The sequence below is a fragment of the Ambystoma mexicanum genome, chromosome 1p, assembly GCF_040938575.1.
Source record: "Ambystoma mexicanum isolate Mex_15411 chromosome 1p, UKY_AmexF1_1, whole genome shotgun sequence".
Lineage (NCBI taxonomy): Eukaryota > Metazoa > Chordata > Amphibia > Caudata > Ambystomatidae > Ambystoma > Ambystoma mexicanum.
In genome coordinates, this window is record NC_090921.1 from 1350598864 (window position 1) to 1350618786 (window position 19923).

At 46.1% G+C, this 19923-nt stretch overlaps 1 protein-coding gene across 1 annotated transcript in view; it reads left to right on the forward strand.

Annotated features, from left to right (window-relative positions):
• Positions 1-388: 388 nt before the first annotated feature.
• Positions 389-19923, forward strand: part of LOC138454295 (sulfotransferase 2A1-like) — a 144305-nt gene continuing 124770 nt past the window's right edge. The window contains exons 1-2 of the mRNA XM_069607031.1: positions 389-637; positions 16752-16908. Coding sequence (XP_069463132.1) covers positions 16764-16908 — 145 coding nt within the window. The 5' untranslated portion in view covers positions 389-637; positions 16752-16763. The remainder of the gene's footprint in view (positions 638-16751; positions 16909-19923) is intronic.

The window sequence follows — 19923 nt, forward strand, 5'->3', positions numbered from 1 at the left end:
CCGGGGGAGATTTTTGAGCCCCATCATATCGAGATTTCCGAGTCTGCCGGGACTCGGCCCCTACTAGCCCTTGTCCACTTAAGCCCTGATCTTAGCAAATCATCAGCAAGGTTACTTGTTTCAGTTCCTGCCACTTGGCAGGAAAACATCATCAGATGTGCTGTGGGCATGGGAAGTTTTATGACCTCCACAGGAGGGGCAGGAATGAGAAAACATAGTTAAAGATTTCCTGGTGGTGGAGGATGAGGTGGGTACTTCTGATTTCAGTACTGATAGGAGGAAGAGGCCCGTGGATGTAATGAAAGGTTGAGAGCAAGGGAGAGAGAGAAAGGGGAGGGAATAAGAGGCCGGCGGAGGGAGGCGAACAGCTCGAGCTTAAAGAAAAAAAAGAGTTTCCGCTTAAAGAACAAAACAGTTTGCACTCTTTCGTGGAATCGAGCGGCTCCTATTTCTCACTGCAGGGACCCCCTCGCCCCACCCATTCCTGTCAGTAAGCCTCTTGTGAGCGCTCTTTGCTCTCTATAAACCGAGCAGCCGGGACGGGGTCGGTGCCAATCGGTTCAGCTATCCTGCGAAGGTTGTTGTGCACACAGGGCTGCTCCGACCAGCGAGACTTGGCTGTGGGAAGATTGCTGAGGTGAGAGACCCGGACAACTTCCAGTTAAGCATCCGTTGTGTACATGTTTGCCTTGGCTATTTACTCCCGTAGAGCTCACAACAGTGTGTGTAGTGAATTCCTATCTATTTATTGGCTGGTGTTTGAGACGACGCTAGGTTAGACGCATGATAATCAATGCACGTTCATTCTGCTGAATTCAAGGGTTAGCGTCGTCAGACACGCATAAGCCCGGAGGCGAGTAGTGTGGCTCAAAGGAATGACTGGACCCCGCGCCCCACACGAAGAGGGACACCCATATGGGCTATGCGCATTTTGTATGAAAATGGTTGTGGGATATTTTTATTTACCGTTCAGGGTAATCGGCGGAATCGAAGTGTGCCCTCTTTTCTTTTTTTATTTATTTATTTGCATTGTGATGGCTGTAGTGCAGTATTTATTATAGGTTTGGACGAGCAAAAACTACAAGCGCTAGCAGGCAGAGAATACATCAAGATTCGCGCAACTTCACTTTATGTGTTTAGCTAAAATGGCAACGCAGGGGATTCGTGCCTTCTACAGCGCCAAGAGGGGGTTTTAGTCTGGGGTGGGCGCTTTGTAAACGGCCACACTTAATCATGGTTTCGATTTTTAAATGTCGCCAGACGTTGGAGATATATGTATACTCCATGCCCTCCCGTGTTTATTTGTTGCTCCCATAGAAATGCTTGACAAACATTGTGGCCCAATTTGCTTTTTCGAACAAAATGACAGACCACGTTTGCCAGCCCCATGCGTTAATCAGTCTTGATTTGATCTTTAAAGACTGGGATTTCCACTCCTGAATGTAAATTGGAGGCCAGATTAGGGAAAATGTGCATCGGTGCATGGTCAAGGTTGCATGGTATTTGAACTAGGGCAAAGTTTGCCCTGGTACAAAAAGCCATCGAAAATGTATCTTTTTGCACTAGTGCAGTTTTTGAATTGGTGCTTATACTATGCCAAACTGCACTTCTCACGGTGCAATGGTTTTCTACATGGCCCAGTGTTTTCATAAATCGGCCATACTTTACCCTAGTGCTAATACCGTGCAATAGTGCACTTGCGCCGGTGCCAAGTTTCTGTAATCTGGACCCAGGAGTGTAAGACTTAAATGTTCCCAAGCCCACGTAATGTTATTCCACCTGCCACCATCCCTTTCAGTGGGCGAAGGTCTGCTGCTTTCCAACAGTCCCCAAACCAGATCGTCAACTAGTTCTCCTCCTCCTCCTCCTCGATAAAACTTTATTTCCCATATAAATATAGCACTATAAAAAAATCCATCAACAGTTTAAACGCCACCTCAAATTATTATCTGGTATATTGACTCGTTTTTGCCGCGTCTGCAAGTGATTGTTGGTGAGTGTTCCTGGGTCTTGAGAGACCCCTACTCTTCCCTGGGCCCTGTTACCAGCTCCGTAATCTATTGTAAGCCTGTCGCCTACCTGAGACACTTCCCTGTTCCCTCCCTCCTCCCATCCCGCCGCCTACCCTGATTGGTCAGTTCAATCCCACTTAGATTTCACTCCCAGGGCAGCCCCTGCCCGTGCAGCCCCCAGGTAGAGGAGAGCAGCTTCCGAAGAAGCAGCTCCAGACCGTGTTGGCCTGTGTTAGCCTGTGGTGCCTGCAGCCGTCAACCAGCAGCGACCGACTAGGAAGGAGACCAACACTTGATGCTCCTGAGGAAACTGTCCAAACCCATCGAAAAGCATTGTAACCCCACCTGTTGAGCCTATCACAGTTAGATTTCACCCCTAGCCAAATAGTGCCTTTACATAGTTTGCCCGCAATAGCCATATTCTGAATCTATTTAGCCTGTACCTCTTAGCCATATATTGCTCTAAGAAAGACTATCCAAACCAGAGATATACTGCTCTCAGATAGCCCTATGCCAAACATTGGTTTCAGTAAATTTTACCCCAGCCACATGCGCCAGATAGCAGCCTCTCACATCTAGCCTGACTGAGACAGACAGCCGCCTATCAGAATTGGCCCGACTGTGCCAACTAGCACTATTCAGGAATCTAAAACTGAGTCTCTATGATTACTACCTGCCTTTGTGTTGCTTTTAATACTGCTATTGCATTTACTGCTGTCCCCCATGTTAGGCCCTTTCTCCCTCTACACATGTGTCCAAAATCTAGGTCTTCTAATTACTGCCCGCCATTCTGTGAAACCTAGGCCTTTCTCCCATTATCTAGGTGTCTCAAATCTAGGTGTTCTAATTACTGCCCACCATTCTGTGAAACCTAGGCCTTTCTCCCATTGTCTAGGTGTCTCAAATCGAGGTGTTTTAATGACTGCCTGCCACTTGTGAAGCCTAGGCCGTTCTCCTTTCCTCTAGGAGTCAGGAATCAAGGTGGTTCATTATTGATTGGCATTCCCCTAAACTTAGATCCCTCTCTCAACCTCTGATAGCCTAAATCTAAGAGTACTATCTCATTGGAAACCACGTGTGAAACTTAGGCTTCCCACTATCTTGTCATCTCACACCTCTGGGTATTCTATCAATATCTGCCATAATTGATTCCTAGGGCCTACCCCCTTGACACCCAAGATCACTGAGCAGCCACTAAAAGATAGCTATTACAACCAAAATCAGTACCCTAGTTAACCTGCACCCCATAGCCCCCCATAACCAACCCGCCACACGTACAACACCTAGTGCTCCCTTACTCCCTTGGACAGTCCTCCCATAGAAAGAGGAAAACCCTAACCCAACCGACTGAGCAGACAGTCATCCTCAGAGAGCATCCAGGAACCGCAACATAAGAGGAGAAAATTCAACATCATCCTAGCACAAGGCACAACAGGTGGGCAACTGCCCCTGTAAACTCAATATCCAGACCAACTCCTACCACCAAGGACCCAAAATGCCCGACGCAGAATTGGATGTTGACAAAGACAGCAGGAACATGGAACAACTAATACAGATACTCAAACTCAACCACCTTCAGTAGAAGCCGCCTCAAATACAGAACAAACCCAGCCAAAAAAAAAAAAAATCAACAGAACAAACGTTGTAAGAGAAAAATCCTTATACCTTACACCGTACCTCACAACAACCACAGAATCTCGATACTTCAACGACACTGACATCTCCAAACAGGCAAAGAATTCCCCCGTAAAACAGAAAAAAAGACACAAGGACCCAAGAAGAGAATGGGATGATACCAATCCCCTCACTACATATATCACAAGAACAGAAGGACACTACCGATATCCACATCAAACCACAGGAGATGATGAAGCAGTAGTAGGCAACAACAAAACTATCAATCTAACAGACCCATTCAATGAAGAAGCAGCCTCCACGGAACCTCATCCAACCGGCATCAACACAGAAGCACCCCAATTGAACACCCACAAACCAAAACGGGGAACAACAAATAAACCAAACATGCCCCCAAAATTTACAACCCCCTATGTGACGGAGGTATCGACATCCTATTCGTAACTGAAACATGGCTAGATGACAACTACAAGATCACTCTCCACAACTGCCTGCCTAATAACTTCAAGTGTGTCTAAGCAAACAGGAAAACCAAAAGAGGTGACGCACTGGCAATAATCCACAAGGAACACCTGGAAATTGAACTAGAAGACCCATTAAACATCGATAACTGCAAATCTCTAATCCTTCGCCAGTAAACAAACCCCAGAACAAACCTGAAATTCTCACTGGTATACAGAGCACCAACTTATGATGGGACCTTCGTAGACACCTTCACAGAAGCAATCACCATCCTAGCCTTCGAGCATAATCATCTGATTATCCTCAGAGACTTTAACATCTGGTTCGATGAAGAAACCACAACCACACAAAAATCTCCAGCCAGCCAATTAGCAACAATGAAGTTACATAGAGTAGTCCAAGGAGCATCACACATGGCAGGACATATACTAGACGCAATCTTTGCCAACAAAAAACTCATGACCATGGCTCCACCAATTCAGATCCTCTGGAGTGACCACCTCATCATTCCCTTTGTAATCACACTGGCCACACCAATAATCAAGCAACAGGACAAGTCACCGATCATCAAGAAAATAAACTGGATCACGACAACAATAGACAAGATCGCCAAAGAAAAAACTTTTACCGCATTGCGCAAAAGAGCAACAGCACAATGGTTTACCGCACTACTCAGCGCCATGAAAAGGAAAAATCGAAAACTTGAACTAGAATGGAGGACCAAATACAAATGCGAAAAGAAATACAAATTCCAACAACATATCCGCTCATACAAAAAGGAAACACTGTGACAACAGAATCTTCAAAGCACCAAACACCCAAAAATAACTCTTTAAAATCATAAACAAAATAAAAAACCAACCTGTCTGAAACAATACTCCAATGCCATTGAAGAAACTATGCAAGGACCTTGCAGACCACTTCAAAAACAAAATCAAAACCATCCAACAGGACATACAAAGCAGACCAAGCGACCACAATATGCAACTCACCCACCCTTACAAGGAACACCCAAACAAACATCAAAGCTTCCCCAAATATCACTGGAGACATTTGTCAAACTGGTCAACAAAAGCAACAAAACGGGTTCACCCATAGATCCCTGCCCCCAGACATATACAAATCAATCCTCTCACAATGTACACCCATGTACTGCTACAGAAACTTCTTCAACCAATCAATCTCAACAGGGAAAGTGCCAGAATCCTTCAAATCAGCATACATCAAGCCGCTCTTCAAGGATACAGAATGAAACGTGGAGGACCTCTCCAATTACAGAAATATCTCCAACATCCCATACTCAGCTAAACTGCTGGAAACATACATATACAGAACAACCCAAGAATTCATCAAAGAGCACCACCTATTGGACCAAGCACAAGTAGGCTTTAGACCAATGAGAGGAACGGAAACAGCAGTTCCCTCAATCTGCAATGATCTAAAGGCAAACGCAGACCGAGACAACAGTACAGCTCTGATACTTCTAGATCTCTCCGCAGCATTCGACACAGTTAACCACGACATCCTCATCATGAGATTGGAAGAAATAGAAATCCCTGACCGCGCCTTACTATGGATCAACTTCTTCCTAACAAACAGAACAGAAACCATGTGGATCAAACCTTTCAAATCCAACCCAAGAGAGTCCTCATGAGGAGTACCACATGGATCATCATTCTCCCCACCATTTTTCTGCATCTCCCTATCTCAACTAATCAAGATCATTAAAAGACACGGCCTCACATGTTGCAACTACACTGACGAAACACAAATAGTTTACAAAATACAAGACACACAAGAAGAAAACACAGCATTAGAGAGCTGTCTTTGTGAAATCTACAACTGCATGAATTCCAACTCAACCCAAGCAAACCAGAAATAATGATCATCACAAAAAACAGAGAAGACAGCCACTACATCCCCTGGCCAACTTGGCACAACTCCAGCCCCATCGTCGATTGTAAAAAACGTGGGATTCCTGATGGACAACAAGCCTACTCCAGAGCCACAAGTAAACGATCCAATCAAGACATGCTTCTTTCTCCAAGCAGTAAAAAGGATCCTACGTATCCTGTAATTCGCGAATAAAACACTCACTGTCATCGCTCTCATCATGTCCAGAGTAGACTACACCAATAGCCTATATCTGGGTATGCTAGAATAACTTCAAAATAAAATCAACGCATACAAAATGCGGCAGCCAGCACTGAAATGCTAGACTGGCTACCAATAAAACAGCAAATCAAGTTAAAATCAATGTTCGTAATGCATAGAGCAATCCACGGCCAAGGCACTGAGTTCCTAAGAGAAAAATGTAATGTACACCGCTCAACAAGGCCACACAGATCCAGTAGCGACATCCGTTTGGAACCAAAACCATACAACAAAAGAAAATTCATAGGATCTGCCTTCTCTCACCTTGCCCCAAAAACCTGGAACGAATTACCAAAGAACATACTCAACACAAGAGATCCCCTCCTATTCAGAAAACTCCCGTAACTAGAAAGAATGCCTATGGTGGCACATACAGAGCTGAAACAATGCTGAGAGAGGAAACGATCCTCCCTGTCTCTCTAAGCTACCGCCCATCAACTCAAGTAAGGAAAGAACAATCTACAGCATATCATCTTATCAAATGAAAGATAGATATGCTATAATCATACCAAAGAACTATCACAGAGAGATCAGGATGGAAGGGTAAGGCTGATTTGTCAATAATACCTTGGCCTACAAAGTAAACACAGGCAGCTATGGATCACCGACAGGAAATAGATAGGAAGAGAGCCGGTGTCTGTAAAAATACAGCACCAATACCAGAGTGGGGGACAATGCACGCCTCAACCTGGTACACAAAGCTTGAAAATAACATAGCTGGGAACTTGCCACGCCATCACTCCTAACAATTAGATAGACAGGAAAGAAAAAGAGAAAGAATATGCCTACTCCATAGGACAACCAGATACAGAGAACAATAATTATAAGGACCAAGTGTCATATAACCCACTAACCCAAAAGCTCAAATTTCTGCATACTTAACTCGCACAAAAATCAACACAACCACCTTCTCGCACAGCACACCGCACGCACTGCACCAAACCGCAACAACAAACAACACATAAGTCACACCACCAGCACACAAGGACTCATTTCGATCTGATATTCACACCCAAGCTCAGCGCACAGTGAAACCCGAACTGAAGCTGCCAACAGGACATCACCTGTCTCGCTCTCCTACTCCCTCTTCACCCTACTAACCGCACCGCACCTTCTTGTTTGCAGATCCGCCTGAGCGCCTCGGGACCAATTCCGTTGATGACGGTGCGCGGTACAAATACCTTTAACATTAACATAAAATGTGCAAAATGATAAATCAATATTATTCATACTTGAGTCGATGCACCATGATTAGGACCGTAACCCCATTTAACAACCTATTTCTTCTAGACAATGCTTCCAAAGGTACTGCTTTACAGATCAGCTCAGCAGATCTAAAAACAGTTGTACGGGTGTGCATTGCATACACTAATGCCTTTCCGGCAAAGCAATTTGCAGCTTTTCCCTAGACTCCTGGTAATTGGGGCAAAATAGCACAAACTTAGCAAAGTTTCAGGGGAAATAGTATCTTATGTGCAGTTAACATTGCAATACATTTTCTTGGAACCACTAGCTCTGGGCTGCAAAACCAGTCTAGGCACCCAGCAGCCTCCAAGGTCTTTGCACGTATTTGGGCCAGGAAACGCAAAAGAATCCACATCGCCTTTTGAAGAAGTCATGCTGCAGAATTTGATTGCCCAAAGCGTGTTGGGCTAGTCCAGATAGAAGGAAAAAAACAGGGGAGAGATTTGGGCTCTAGAATTGAACACTCCTGTGCTGAGCTCTGTGTTAGATTTGCTGTTCTTAAGTCTTCTGTGCAAGGTCACAGGTTAGAAGAGGTTAACCCAGCACCTCTTGTAGGAAAATTGCAGAAAGTCCTGGTTACCTTGCAACGGAATGTTTTGTGTTGAACCCTATTAATAAAAAGATTCTCACGCTGGTTGCTGTGTCTCAAGGTGTGTTTCTTTTATTGTCCATAGTGTAGACACATAGGGCCTGTTCACGACTTTGGCGGTAACGCTGGCACTATTAGCCCTATCGCTGAACTCCCCGGCGCTAATAGCGCCAGATCATGAGTTCGGCGGTAATGTTAATCCCCATTCCCCATTGAGCCCATTCCCCATTGGGCTCAATGGGGAATTTTCACGCTCTTACCGCTGGCGGATTTCCCACCGACGGTAATAGCGCAAATTTTCGGCGGATTTCCCCCCAGCTCAGAGCTGGGGCGAAATCCGCCGAAGTCCTGATTTGGCAGACCCTTAAATCTGGCGGTAATAGCGCTACCACCGGATTTAAGGTTTACCGCCAAAGTCGTGATCAGGCCCATAGTCTAAAAGGTGGTCAACCGGCACATCCAGATAGAAAGCAGTGGTGGACCAGGAACGGTCCAGTATGATCTGCAATATAAGGGTATCCCAACTCAGACACGGGTACAGATGTTGTCGACCTCCAAGAATTCCATAATGCGTAAGAATGGAGGATCCAATCACACAACACTACCTCTCTATATGTGGTTACGGATAAAGATTTTGCTCACTGTAGTTCCATCATTCCATCAGTGGGATAGCTTCCCAATGATTGGGCGAAACAAAAGATGTCTAACATGGTCTGCATTTTGGAGCAACGCTGGTTCTCTGGGTGATTCTCCAACAAAGATGACATGACAAGCAAATGCCCAGATTATCATGGAATCCTACCCAGTCCATTTTGGCTTTGTTAGAGAACAATGACCGAGGGGCTGTGCCTTTCGCTCCTAAGTGCATGGCTTTGTACTTAGCAGTGTTGACTTTCAAAATCTTTGACCCCATGAATTCTGTATATTTATTCGCCAACTATTGGAGAGTTCTAGGAGTTCGTGCGAGGATCACATCACCCGCATTTAACATGAGCAGTATCTGGCAGCCCACTTTTTGAGAGATTTCTCCAACTGTTGACACAAGGTACTGGTGTGGGGGCAGAGCTTGGTGCTGGTGGGGCTGGCGGCTCTTAAGTGGGCACCAAACAAAGGTCAGTGGTGGCTTGTGATGATATTAAGGCCTTTACCTCAATGGAGGCTTTCCCCCCAAATAGTGCAAGCAGCAGATTGTGGCGAGGGAGTTGGACCCATCCAAGGGAGTTCAGGGGGGAGGGAGGGTTTCGCCCACATTATTATTATTTTTTTTAAATCATGCATTTTACAGCAGAAAGTTTGATAAAAAATGGGTAAAAAGCCACATCATTCACATTCTTTTCTGTAGGGTAATGTGAAGCAGTCCAATGGCCAGCTATCCGAAAGCATACAGAACATTTATCATCACATTTTCATGACGCTTGTCAAAGTATATGCCAGCGCTGCTTCTATAAATCACACTAATGATCAACGTGCCCAAAATATTGGACCGCAATGGCACAGTAAAACATTTTCATGATGCTGTGCCCAGAGTAGATGCCATCATGGCCACTGATACGCCATTGATCTATACGAATTTTCACTTGGGCTGCCTGTGCCCAATATATGACATTATTGCCACTCCAAAGTAATTTGCTGCTGGCTATGCCCACGACATGCCAGGACTGTTAACATAAGAAAACACTTATGCTGGCAATGCCAAAAATGCACCAGCATATTCACTCTTCAGCATTTTCATGCTGGCTGGTGTTAATCCTTTCCAGCGTTGCCACTATAAGAACACAATTTTAAGCTGGCTGTCCCCACTATATGCCATGTTTGACAGGGTTTATAAATATTTTCATGCTGGCAGAGCCAATGTTGTGTAAACACCTCCCATGCAGGCGCCTGAATTTTCTTCACTGGATGGGAGTACATATTTACCACTAATGTGCACAAGCAACAGGTGCAGCGAGGGGGGCGCACCCCTTTCTAGGCCATTCATCTGGAGAACGGTTTCCCCCAGACTATTTTATTTTTAAAATAAAGGGTACACATTTTGCATTAAACCACTTTTGGTCAAAAAGTGGGTTAAAAAAATTGCAATCGGTTTTGTAGGGTGATGCATGAAAAAATCCGAAAGATGCCAGATCACTGATTGGTAACTGGAGCATTGTCATGCCTTTCCCATAATGTATGCTATCAAACTTTTCTTGTGGTATTTTACCATGCCAAATCACCACCAGTATAGTCTTGAGTGGTCAGGCTTGTCTATAGATGCCAGTGAAAGAAGACATTTTCATGCTGGTTTGCCCCATTATACCAGTATGACCTTGTAAGAAGACATCATGCTGCTTGTGCCACTATATGCCAGTATAATAAGAACTCGCGTATGGTGGTTGTGCCATTAATGCCACTGTAAGAAGACATGTTAATGCTGGGTGTGCCAATATGTGCCAGTATACCCACAACAGAATGCTCATGCTGCTTTGCGTATAATACCAGCGATAAGGCCACTGAAAGAAAATATGTCCATGCAGTCTTTGCCAATGTATGCTATCATCCACACAAAAGAGCACGTGTGTTGCTGTGCCCTTAACTCCAGTAATAATGCCACTGTGAGAACCACTGTACATGCAGGCTGTATCAATGTAGGCCAGATCAATATTTGCAAAGCACTCATGTTGCTGTGCTATTATGCTAGCAAAATAATACCTGTAAAATAAATATACTAAAATAAAGCAGTATTTCTGTTCCATTTCTAAATCACTCACACACACTATGTAAATGCATGCCTACTCCCTCTGACACACACACACACATTTCCCCCAAAGCACTGGCATTTGTGCATGCACACACACATACATACACTTGTGTACAAACTCACCCAAGGCACAAGTGCTGAAATAAAATATGTATACTCATAGATATGCAATCAGAAGTGATGTTCCAGGTATTTAACCAATCTTAAAGTTGAAATATGAAAAGTGTATTGCATGGACCACTGCATTGCCCTGTGAAAACAGTCCATCTGTTCTGCGGGTATCCCGGCCTCCCTCCTTACTAGGCGCCAAATACAAACGCACATTCTAGCTTTGCACGGCTACACAGACAGATATACTGTCACTTATACATACAGTACATTCATAGTATTCACAAAAGCAATGCCATGTGTGCAAAATGAACAATTGTTGTCACCTTCCCTCTGGTCCGAAGCTCTGCACAAGCTTTCAGGCACTAGAATTGCTTGGCCTCTAATTCCATTCTCGATGAACCCAATAGCTGCATCCTTCCGCTTGTTATTCCTGCGGAACTCTTGCTTCCTGCACTGAATGTGACACATAGGTCGTCACATGGATGGATGGCATGTCATTCTCCCGTCTAATGAGGAAGACAATGGGCCTGATTCATGGAATGTTTTCCTATGGGTTTGCACCATTATAAAACACTTCCCTAAATCAGGCCAAATGTTTGTAGGCTTTTGAGAGCCTCTAAAGTCAGCCCTCTTGCTCCCGTCCCTGGACAAGCCCGGCAAGTGGGAGGTGGGGAAGGCGAACCAGCCTGTGAATTTTCGGTTGTCGTAATGTTTCCTCTTCGCTTTTTGTATTTCCTTTTTATATGCACGGATCTGTTGTAGGGATTTCAATTTGTTTGCGGTGTTGTTGTTGTTCCTCCATTCAGATTCTAGTTTTCGTTTTTTCCTTTTCATGGCGTTGAGTAGTGGGGTGAACCATTTTGCTGTAGTTTTCTTGCGTGATTGGGTGAAGGGCTTTTCTTTGGCGATGTCGTCAAGGGTTGTTGCGATTCAGGTATGAAGTAGGGCAACTTTTTTGTCTAGGTCTGCTTCTTCAATGGTTGATGCTTGTGGTTTGCTGAGTTCTAGGAGCTCGGTTAGGTTGGAGTTTTTTATGGTTCTCCAATTTCTTTTCATCATGATGGGTTGCTTTTCTTGTTGCTTTTTTGTCGGAGTGGCAGTTGTGAATATGAACGGAATAATGAGGTGGTCACTCCAAAGTATTTGAATTGGGGGTGCTGTGGTGATGAAATCCTTGTTGGTGAAGATTGCGTCAAGTGTGTGTCCTGCTGAGTGGGTTGCTCCTTTGACTAGTTGTTGTAGGTTCATGGCTGCTAGTTGGGCGGTTAAGGATTTTTGTGTGGTTGTGGTTTCTTCGTCGAACCAGATGTTGAAATCTCTGAGGATGATCAGATGATTGTACTTGATGGCTAGGGTAGTGATTGCTTCCGTGAAAGCGCCTACGAAAGTCACATCGTAGGTTGGTGGTCTGTATATCAGTATGAATTTCAGGTTGGTTTTGGGGTTTACTGAAAATCGTAGTATTAAGGATTCGTATTTGTCAATGTTTAGTGGATCTTCCATTTTGATGGCCAGTTGTTCCTTGTGGATGATCTCTAGTCCCCCCCTCTTTTGGATTTTCTGTTTGTTTGGATGCATTTGAAGTCTTCAGGCAGGAAGTTGTTGGGGGTGATCTTGTAGTTGTCTTCTAGCCATGTTTCGGTTACAAATAGGATGTCTATGCCTCCTTCTGTTAGGAGGTTGTATATTTCCGTTGAGTGTTTGGACATTGACCTTGTGTTTATTAGATTACAGTGGATTCTCTGGGTGAGATTTTGTTTGTTTTGAGGTTATTTGTTGCTCGAGTTTGTAATTGTCTGTTCGTGGAGTTTCTGCATTGATGCCGGTAGGATGAAGAACGGCGACAGCTGCTTCTTCATTGAAGCGGTCTAGTAAGTTGATAACAGGGCTGATTAGTCTTGGTGTTTCTGCTGTGATGCTACTCGGATGAAGATCAGCGGTGGTATCTTCATTGGTTCCGATTTTTGGGTGGGAGGTGGCGTTGCTGGCTGTTGGTAATTCGCTGTATTGTGCGGGATGTAGTGGAAATCGATGTTGCTCCTCTGTTCTTGTAATGTAAAGGATAATGGGGTCGGAGCCCTCCCACTCTCTTCTGGAATACCCCCGTCTTTTTTCCATGTGTATCAGGAAATTCTTTGCATGTTTCGAGGTTTCCGTGTTGGGGTGTCGGTGTACCGTGGTTGTTGCAAGGTAAGGTGTGAGGTATAAGGATTTTTCTCTTGTGGATTTTGTTCCGGTTGTGGCTGTTTTAGGCGTGTTTTCTTCCAATGGGGCTGTTTCTTGTGGGTTCTGTCGGTGTTGTGTGTTCGCGTCTCCTGTTGCACGATCTTGTTCTCTTTCTCAGTGTCCTTTTCTGGTACGGGCCATTTTCCAGTCTAGGTGCAGGCGTGGTATGGTAGTTGGTCCTCTATGCTGTGCTGTGCTGTTCGGTCGCAGTGACCTTGGTTTTCCTTCTCTGGATATGCTGGCGTGTTCTCTGGCTCAGTGTTGTTTTCTGTCGGTGGGTGGGGTATGTTTCCTAAGGGTGCACTGCGGTGGGGGGGGGAGGGTTAGGGTGTTAACGGTCTGTTGGTATGGGATTTACTTGGGTTAGGTAGTGGTGGGTTTCCGGGCTAGGTAGAGTACTGAACTAAGCACAGTTAGATTATTTGAGATATCTGCATAGTGGGTGAGAGTCCTATCAGTGCAATCTAAACATCACACAGTGCCTTTCGTAGACAAGGCCCCTGCTAAGTTTGAGAGACCTGCACATTGGGGAGAGACGTCCACCAGCGCAATCTAAACACCACACAGTGCAGTTTGGAGACAGAGCCCCTGTTAAACTTGAGAGACCTGCACAGTGGAAGAGAGGCCTATCAGTACAATCTAAACATCCTACACAGCAATTTGGGGAGAGAGCCCCTGCTAAATTTGAGAGACCTGTATAGTGGGAGAGAGGCCTATCAGTGCAATCTGAACCTTATAAAATGCAGTTTGGGGATGGAGCCCCTGCTAAATTTGAGAGACCTGTATAGTGGGAGAGAGGCCTATCAGTGTAACCTAAACCTCATACAATCATGTTTTTACTTTGGGTTTGGTAAGTGGCTCGGAGTCTGGGGTAGAGTAGTTGCTCTGACCCTGACCCAGGCCACTCCTACCTTACTGGTCCTTGTGGATGATGGTTGACGGCTGACCACTGGCTTCCCCTGGATTCGCCTCTGTTGGAGCCGCCCTTGGCCTTTGGGCCCTTACCCGCAGGGGGCTGCCGGGCAGAGGGCTGCCCTGGGAGGACCAGTGATGAAGTGTGGGTGGACCAATCAGAGCGGGCCTGGGTGGGTCGGGAGGCGGGAGAGAAGCAGAAACAGGAAGAGGGAGCGGGTGGACGCGGGCTTCAGGGGGTTACAGAAAGTACTCAGGGCCTCGAATAAATTCAAAAGACAGGCGCTCCTGGAGGGGCCTGGCTACTCACCACGTTCCTGTGCAAATGGCGCCGGTGAGGTAGTGCGTTGCTGGGCTTCTTGTGGCTTGGTCCAAAGGACCAATCAGAGCTGGCCTGGGCGGGTCGTGAGGCGGGAGGAAAGCAGAAACAGGAAGAGGGAGCGGGTGGATGCAGGCTGCAGGGAGGCACAGAAAGGCCTTGGGGCCTCGAATAAATTCAAAAGACAGGCGCTCCTGGAGGGGCCTGGCTACTCACCGCACTCCTGTGCAAATGGAGCTGGTAAGGTAGCGCGTTGCTGGGCTTCTTGTGGTTCGGTCCAAAGGACCAATCAAAGCGGGCCTGGGCGGGTCGGTTGCGCGAGGGAAGGAGAAACAGGAAGAGGGAGCGGGTGGACACAGGCTGCAGGGGGGGCACAGAAGGGCCTTGGGGACTCAAATAAATTCAAAAGACAGGCGCTCCTGGAGGGGCCTGGCTACTCACCGCGCTCCTGTGCAAATGTGAGGTAGCGCATTGCTGGACTTCTTGTGGCTCGGTCCAAAGGACCAATAAGAGCGGGCCTGGGTAGGTCGGGAGGCGGGAGGGAAGCAGAAACAGGAAGAGGGAGCGGGTGGACGCGGGCTGTAGAGGGGCACAGAAAGGCCTCGGGCCTCGAATAAATTCAAAAGACAGGCGCTCCTGGAGGGGCCTGGCTACTCACCACGCTCCTGTGCAAATGGAGCCGGTGAGGTAGCGCGTTGCTGGGCTTCTTGTGGCTCAGTCCAAAGGACCAATCAGAGCGGGCCTGGGCGTGTCGGGAGGCAGGATGGAAGCAGAAACAGGAAGAGGGAGCGGGTGGACGTGAGCTGCAGGGGGGCACAGAAAGGCCTCGGGCCTCGAATAAATTTAAAAGACAGGCGCTCCTGGAGGGGCCTGGCTACTCACCACGCTCCTGTGCAAATGGAGCTGGTGAGGTAGCGCGTTGCTGGGCTTCTTGTGGCTCAGTCTAAAGGACCAATCAGAGCGGGCCTGGGCGGGTCGGGAGGTGGGAGGGAAGCAGAAACAGGAAGAGGGAGCGGGTGGACGTGGGCTGCAGGGGGGCACAGAAAGGCCTTGGGGCCTCGAATAAATTCAAAAGACAGGCGCTCCTGGAGGGGCCTGGCTACTCACCGCGCTCCTGTGCAAATGGAGCCGGTGAGGTAGCGCGTTGCTGGGCTTCTTGTGGTTCGGTCCAAAGGACCAATCAGAGCGGGGCTGGGCAGGTCGGGAGGCGGAAGGGAAGCAGAAACAGGAAGAGGGAGCGGGTGGACGCGGGCTGAAGGGGAGCACAGAAAGGCCTTGGGGCCTCGAATAAATTCAAAAGACAGGCGCTCTTGGAGGGGCCTGGCTACTCACCAGGCTCCTGTGCAAATGGAGCCGGTGAGGTAGCGCGTTGCTGGGCTTCTTGTGGTTCGGTCCAAAGGACCAATCAGAGCAGGAGGCGGGAGGGAAGCAGAAACAGGAAGAGGGAGCGGGTGGACGCGGGCTGCAGGGGGGCACAGAAAGGCCTAGAATAAATTCAAAAGACAGGCGCTCCTGGAGGGGCCTGGCTACTCACCCCGCTCCTGTGCAAATGGAGCCGGTGAGGTAGCGCGTTGCTGGGCTTCTTGTGGCTCGGTCCAAAGGATGCAAACAGTGCACAGGTCGAAGTTGGCTTGGTGTACCACCTGCAGGGATTACAATATGTAACATAAAACGATAGTTTAAAGTACCACGAATGGCCGGCTCTGCAATGGCGGAGTAACACGTGAGGTTCCTGTTCAGATGACCAGGCCATGGCAGAGAAGGCTCAGGCGTTCGTAGGTGGCTGGGGGGAAGCTGCATAACAATTTAGCCAGTTACTTTTCCTTGCCTCGCATGGAAAGAGGAACTGGGATAAGGGGGTGTGGGTAAGAAAACGCACTTTGTTTTTGGAATGTTGTAAGATTGTATAATAGTAGTAACTGTCATAATTGATTTGATATTGATGAGTTCGTAAGGTAGGCTTGTATTAAGTGGTTATAGGGTGAAAGGGCTGCCCTCGTATTTGGAAGTGTTAAGTAAGCGGTGGGAAGGAATGTGATTGCAAGTGTAAGGAGGTTGTTGTTTTAAGACCGTTTTATTTTAAGTGTCTATATGTGCTGGTTCCCTGAGTAAATAATAACCCAGGCTTTTTGAATCTGGGTGGTTCGATGACATCTCTGCTTTCTTTTGTGCTGGTCTTAGGTTTTTTTACAGCTAGGCCTGGGCTGTGTGAATCGCCTGCTTAGACGCTGCATACATGGGTTTCATTGTACTTGCGCGTGGCTGCTGAAATACTCTGCGTTGGTTTATTTTATGGCTTGGGCGTAGCATTAGTAACTGTGACCAACTTAAATGTTGCTTCCCTTTCAGAGAGTTTACCCAATGGATGCCGTCACGCAGGAGAATTTAATATATGATGGGATTAAATTTCCTAAAATCGCGCACACCGAGGACTCCCTGAATTACACCCGACATGAGTTCCAGGTCCGGGACGATGATGTCTTCAACGTCACTTACCCCAAATCTGGTAAGGTTCTCCATTTCACCCAAGTATGCTGTTATCCACCTTGCTAACCCTTGTACCGTTCTCCGTTACACCCAAGTATGCTGGTATCCACTTTTCTAACCCTTGTACCATTCCCCCTTAAACCCATGTATGCTGGTATCCACTTTTCTAATCATTGTACTGTTCTCCGTTACACCCAAGTTTGCTGGTATCCACCATTGTACCATTCTCCGTTACAGCCAAGTATGCTGGTATCCACCTTTCTAGTCCTTGTAACTTTCTCCATTACACCCAAGTATGCTGGTATCCACCTTTCTGACCCTTGTAACGTTCTCCATTACACCCAAGTATGCTGGTATCCACCTTTCTGACCCTTGTAACGTTCTCCATTACACCCAAGTATGCTGGTATCCACCTTTCGAACCCTTGTACCATTCTCCATTCCAAGTATGCTGGTATCCATCTTTCTAATCTTTGTACCGTTCTCCATTACACCCAAGTATGCCAGTTTTCACCTTTCTAACCCTTGTACCGTTCTCCATTACACCCAAGTATGGTGGTATCCACCTTTCTAACCCTTGTACCGTTCTCCGTTACACCCAAGTATGCCGGTATCCACCATTCTAATCCTTGTACAGTTCTCACTTACACCCAAGTATGCTGGTATCCACCTTTCTAATCCTTGTACTGTTCTCCGTTACACCCAAGTATGCTGGTATCCACCTTTCTAACCCTTGTACTGTTCTCCATTATACTCAAGTATGCTGGTATCCACCTTTCTAATCCTTGTACCGTTCTCCATTACACCCAAGTATGCCAGTTTTCACCTTTCTAACCCATGTACCGTTCTGCATTACACCCAAGTATGATGGTATCCACCTTTCTAACCCTTGTACCGTTCTCCGTTACACCCAAGTATGCCGGTATCCACCTTTCTAATCCTTGTACAGTTCTCGCTTACACCCAAGTATGCCGGTATCCACCTTTCTATCCCTTGTACCGTTCTCCGTTACACCCAAGTTTGCTCCTAAGCACCTTTCTAACCCTTGTACCGTTCTCCATTACACCCAAGAATGGTGATATCCACCTTTCTAACCCTTGTACCGTTCTCTGTTACACCCAAGTATGCTGGTATCCACCTTTCTAACATTTGTACCGTTCTCCATTACACCCAAGTATGCTGGCATCCACCTTTCTAACCCTTGTACCGTTCTCTGTTACACCCAAGTATGCTGGTATCCACCTTTCTAACCCTTGTACCGTTCTCCATTCCAACTATGCTGGTATCTATGAGGCTGAGATCCTGGTGTCTGCGGAAGCTGCTGAGCCCCCGACAATCCACCCAAAATATGGCACTCTGAGCTGATACTATAAACTGCTCAGTTACCTCGCTTCCAGGGGAAAGGGGGATGGGACAAATTAACAAACAGCAGGCTGGAAGCTATTAACTAGCTGGTTCTTCACCTGTAGTAAAAACATAAACATATATACACCTTGTTATTCATTGAGTACTATACTAACCTTAATTCTCAATATCCTTTACCAAAAAAAGTAAAAACCATACCTGGAACTTCTCTACAGAATGCCCAGAGAAGTGATAAACTGACGAGACTTCCTTACTAGTTGACTTGAATCTCAATGATCATTCAGCCTTCTCAGTAGGTCCATGAATGCGAAATTAACTTTGCAGATATCTTCTAAAAACTCAAGAAGTTTGAACAAAATCTTAAGTTCATTAAAAGTAAATGGAAGTTCTAGTGTTTCTGGAAAGTTCTTATATTTCTTATTAACTGCCTTTGAAAACTTGCGACGAAAAATTTCACGTGGAAATATCTTGCACATGCATAAAAATCCAAACTGAGTGTAGAACGTACACGCGCTGAAAACCAAACCGCGGAAAAATGCACACGCGCTTATTCAAGGAGCGAGTAAAAAGCACACGCAATAATGTCCACATGCGCTTTATCCAAGTAGCGAATAAACGCACACGCGCTGAAGTCCAAACCGCGGGAAAAATCCACACGCGCTTATCCAAGGAGCGAGTAAAACGCACACGCGCTGAAGTCCAAACCGCGGGAAAGATCCACACGCGCTTATCCAAGGAGCGAGTAAAAAGCACACGCGATAATGTCCATTCCGCGGGAAAAATACACACGCGCTTTATCCAAGTAACGAATAAACGCACACGCGCTGAAGTCTAAACCGCGGGAAAAAATCTACACGCGCTTATCCAAGGAGCGAGTAAACGCACACGCGCTGAAAACCAACCGCGGGTAGAAAAACATTCGCGCTATAGTATCACGTGACACAAAAGAGCTTGCGCTAGATTCTCAAGCGAAGACTTTCACGCGCAGGCTTCTGTTAACGGAAAAACCACGCGCTGGATAGAAAAAATGTATAATAGCAAAGAAAAACAAACGATAGCACTACCGTTCTATAAAATGTCTTAATATGAGCTAGAAAATCAATTTAACTCTTCTACAAGAACATTTGATACAGAGTTTTGAGTTTTAAAAGAACTTATCTTGTGAAGAGTCTTGGAAACTTATTTTCTTAGGCAACTTGAAATCTTCTTACTCCTGTCCTGTGCCAAAACGAACTCCATAAAGATTCCTGCTTACTTTCCAAAGAAGCCGCTCGACTGCTTGAAACTTGAAACTCCTGAACAAGTTAAGCAGGAGCAGCTTAGTACACAACCTCTCAGCTGGGCAAAGACGATGAAAGGCAGTTTAAGAATGTTCACTGTCTTCCCTATAAACAATAACCAGCCAATTAGAATTTAGACTGAGGACCTCCATCTTGGCTTGGGGCATTCTCCATAGACTGCAATGAATGTTAAGGGCAAAATTGGCTGTTTTAAAATTAAACTCCATAAAAACTTCCCAAAACCTTTCTATACTAAATCTCCCCAGACCAAATGTAATTGAGGATATGCCACTGTAACCTGACAGTACCTGACAGTTATACCTTTCTAATCCTTGTACCGTTCTCTATTACACCCAAGTATGCCGGTATCCACCTTTATAATCCTTGTAC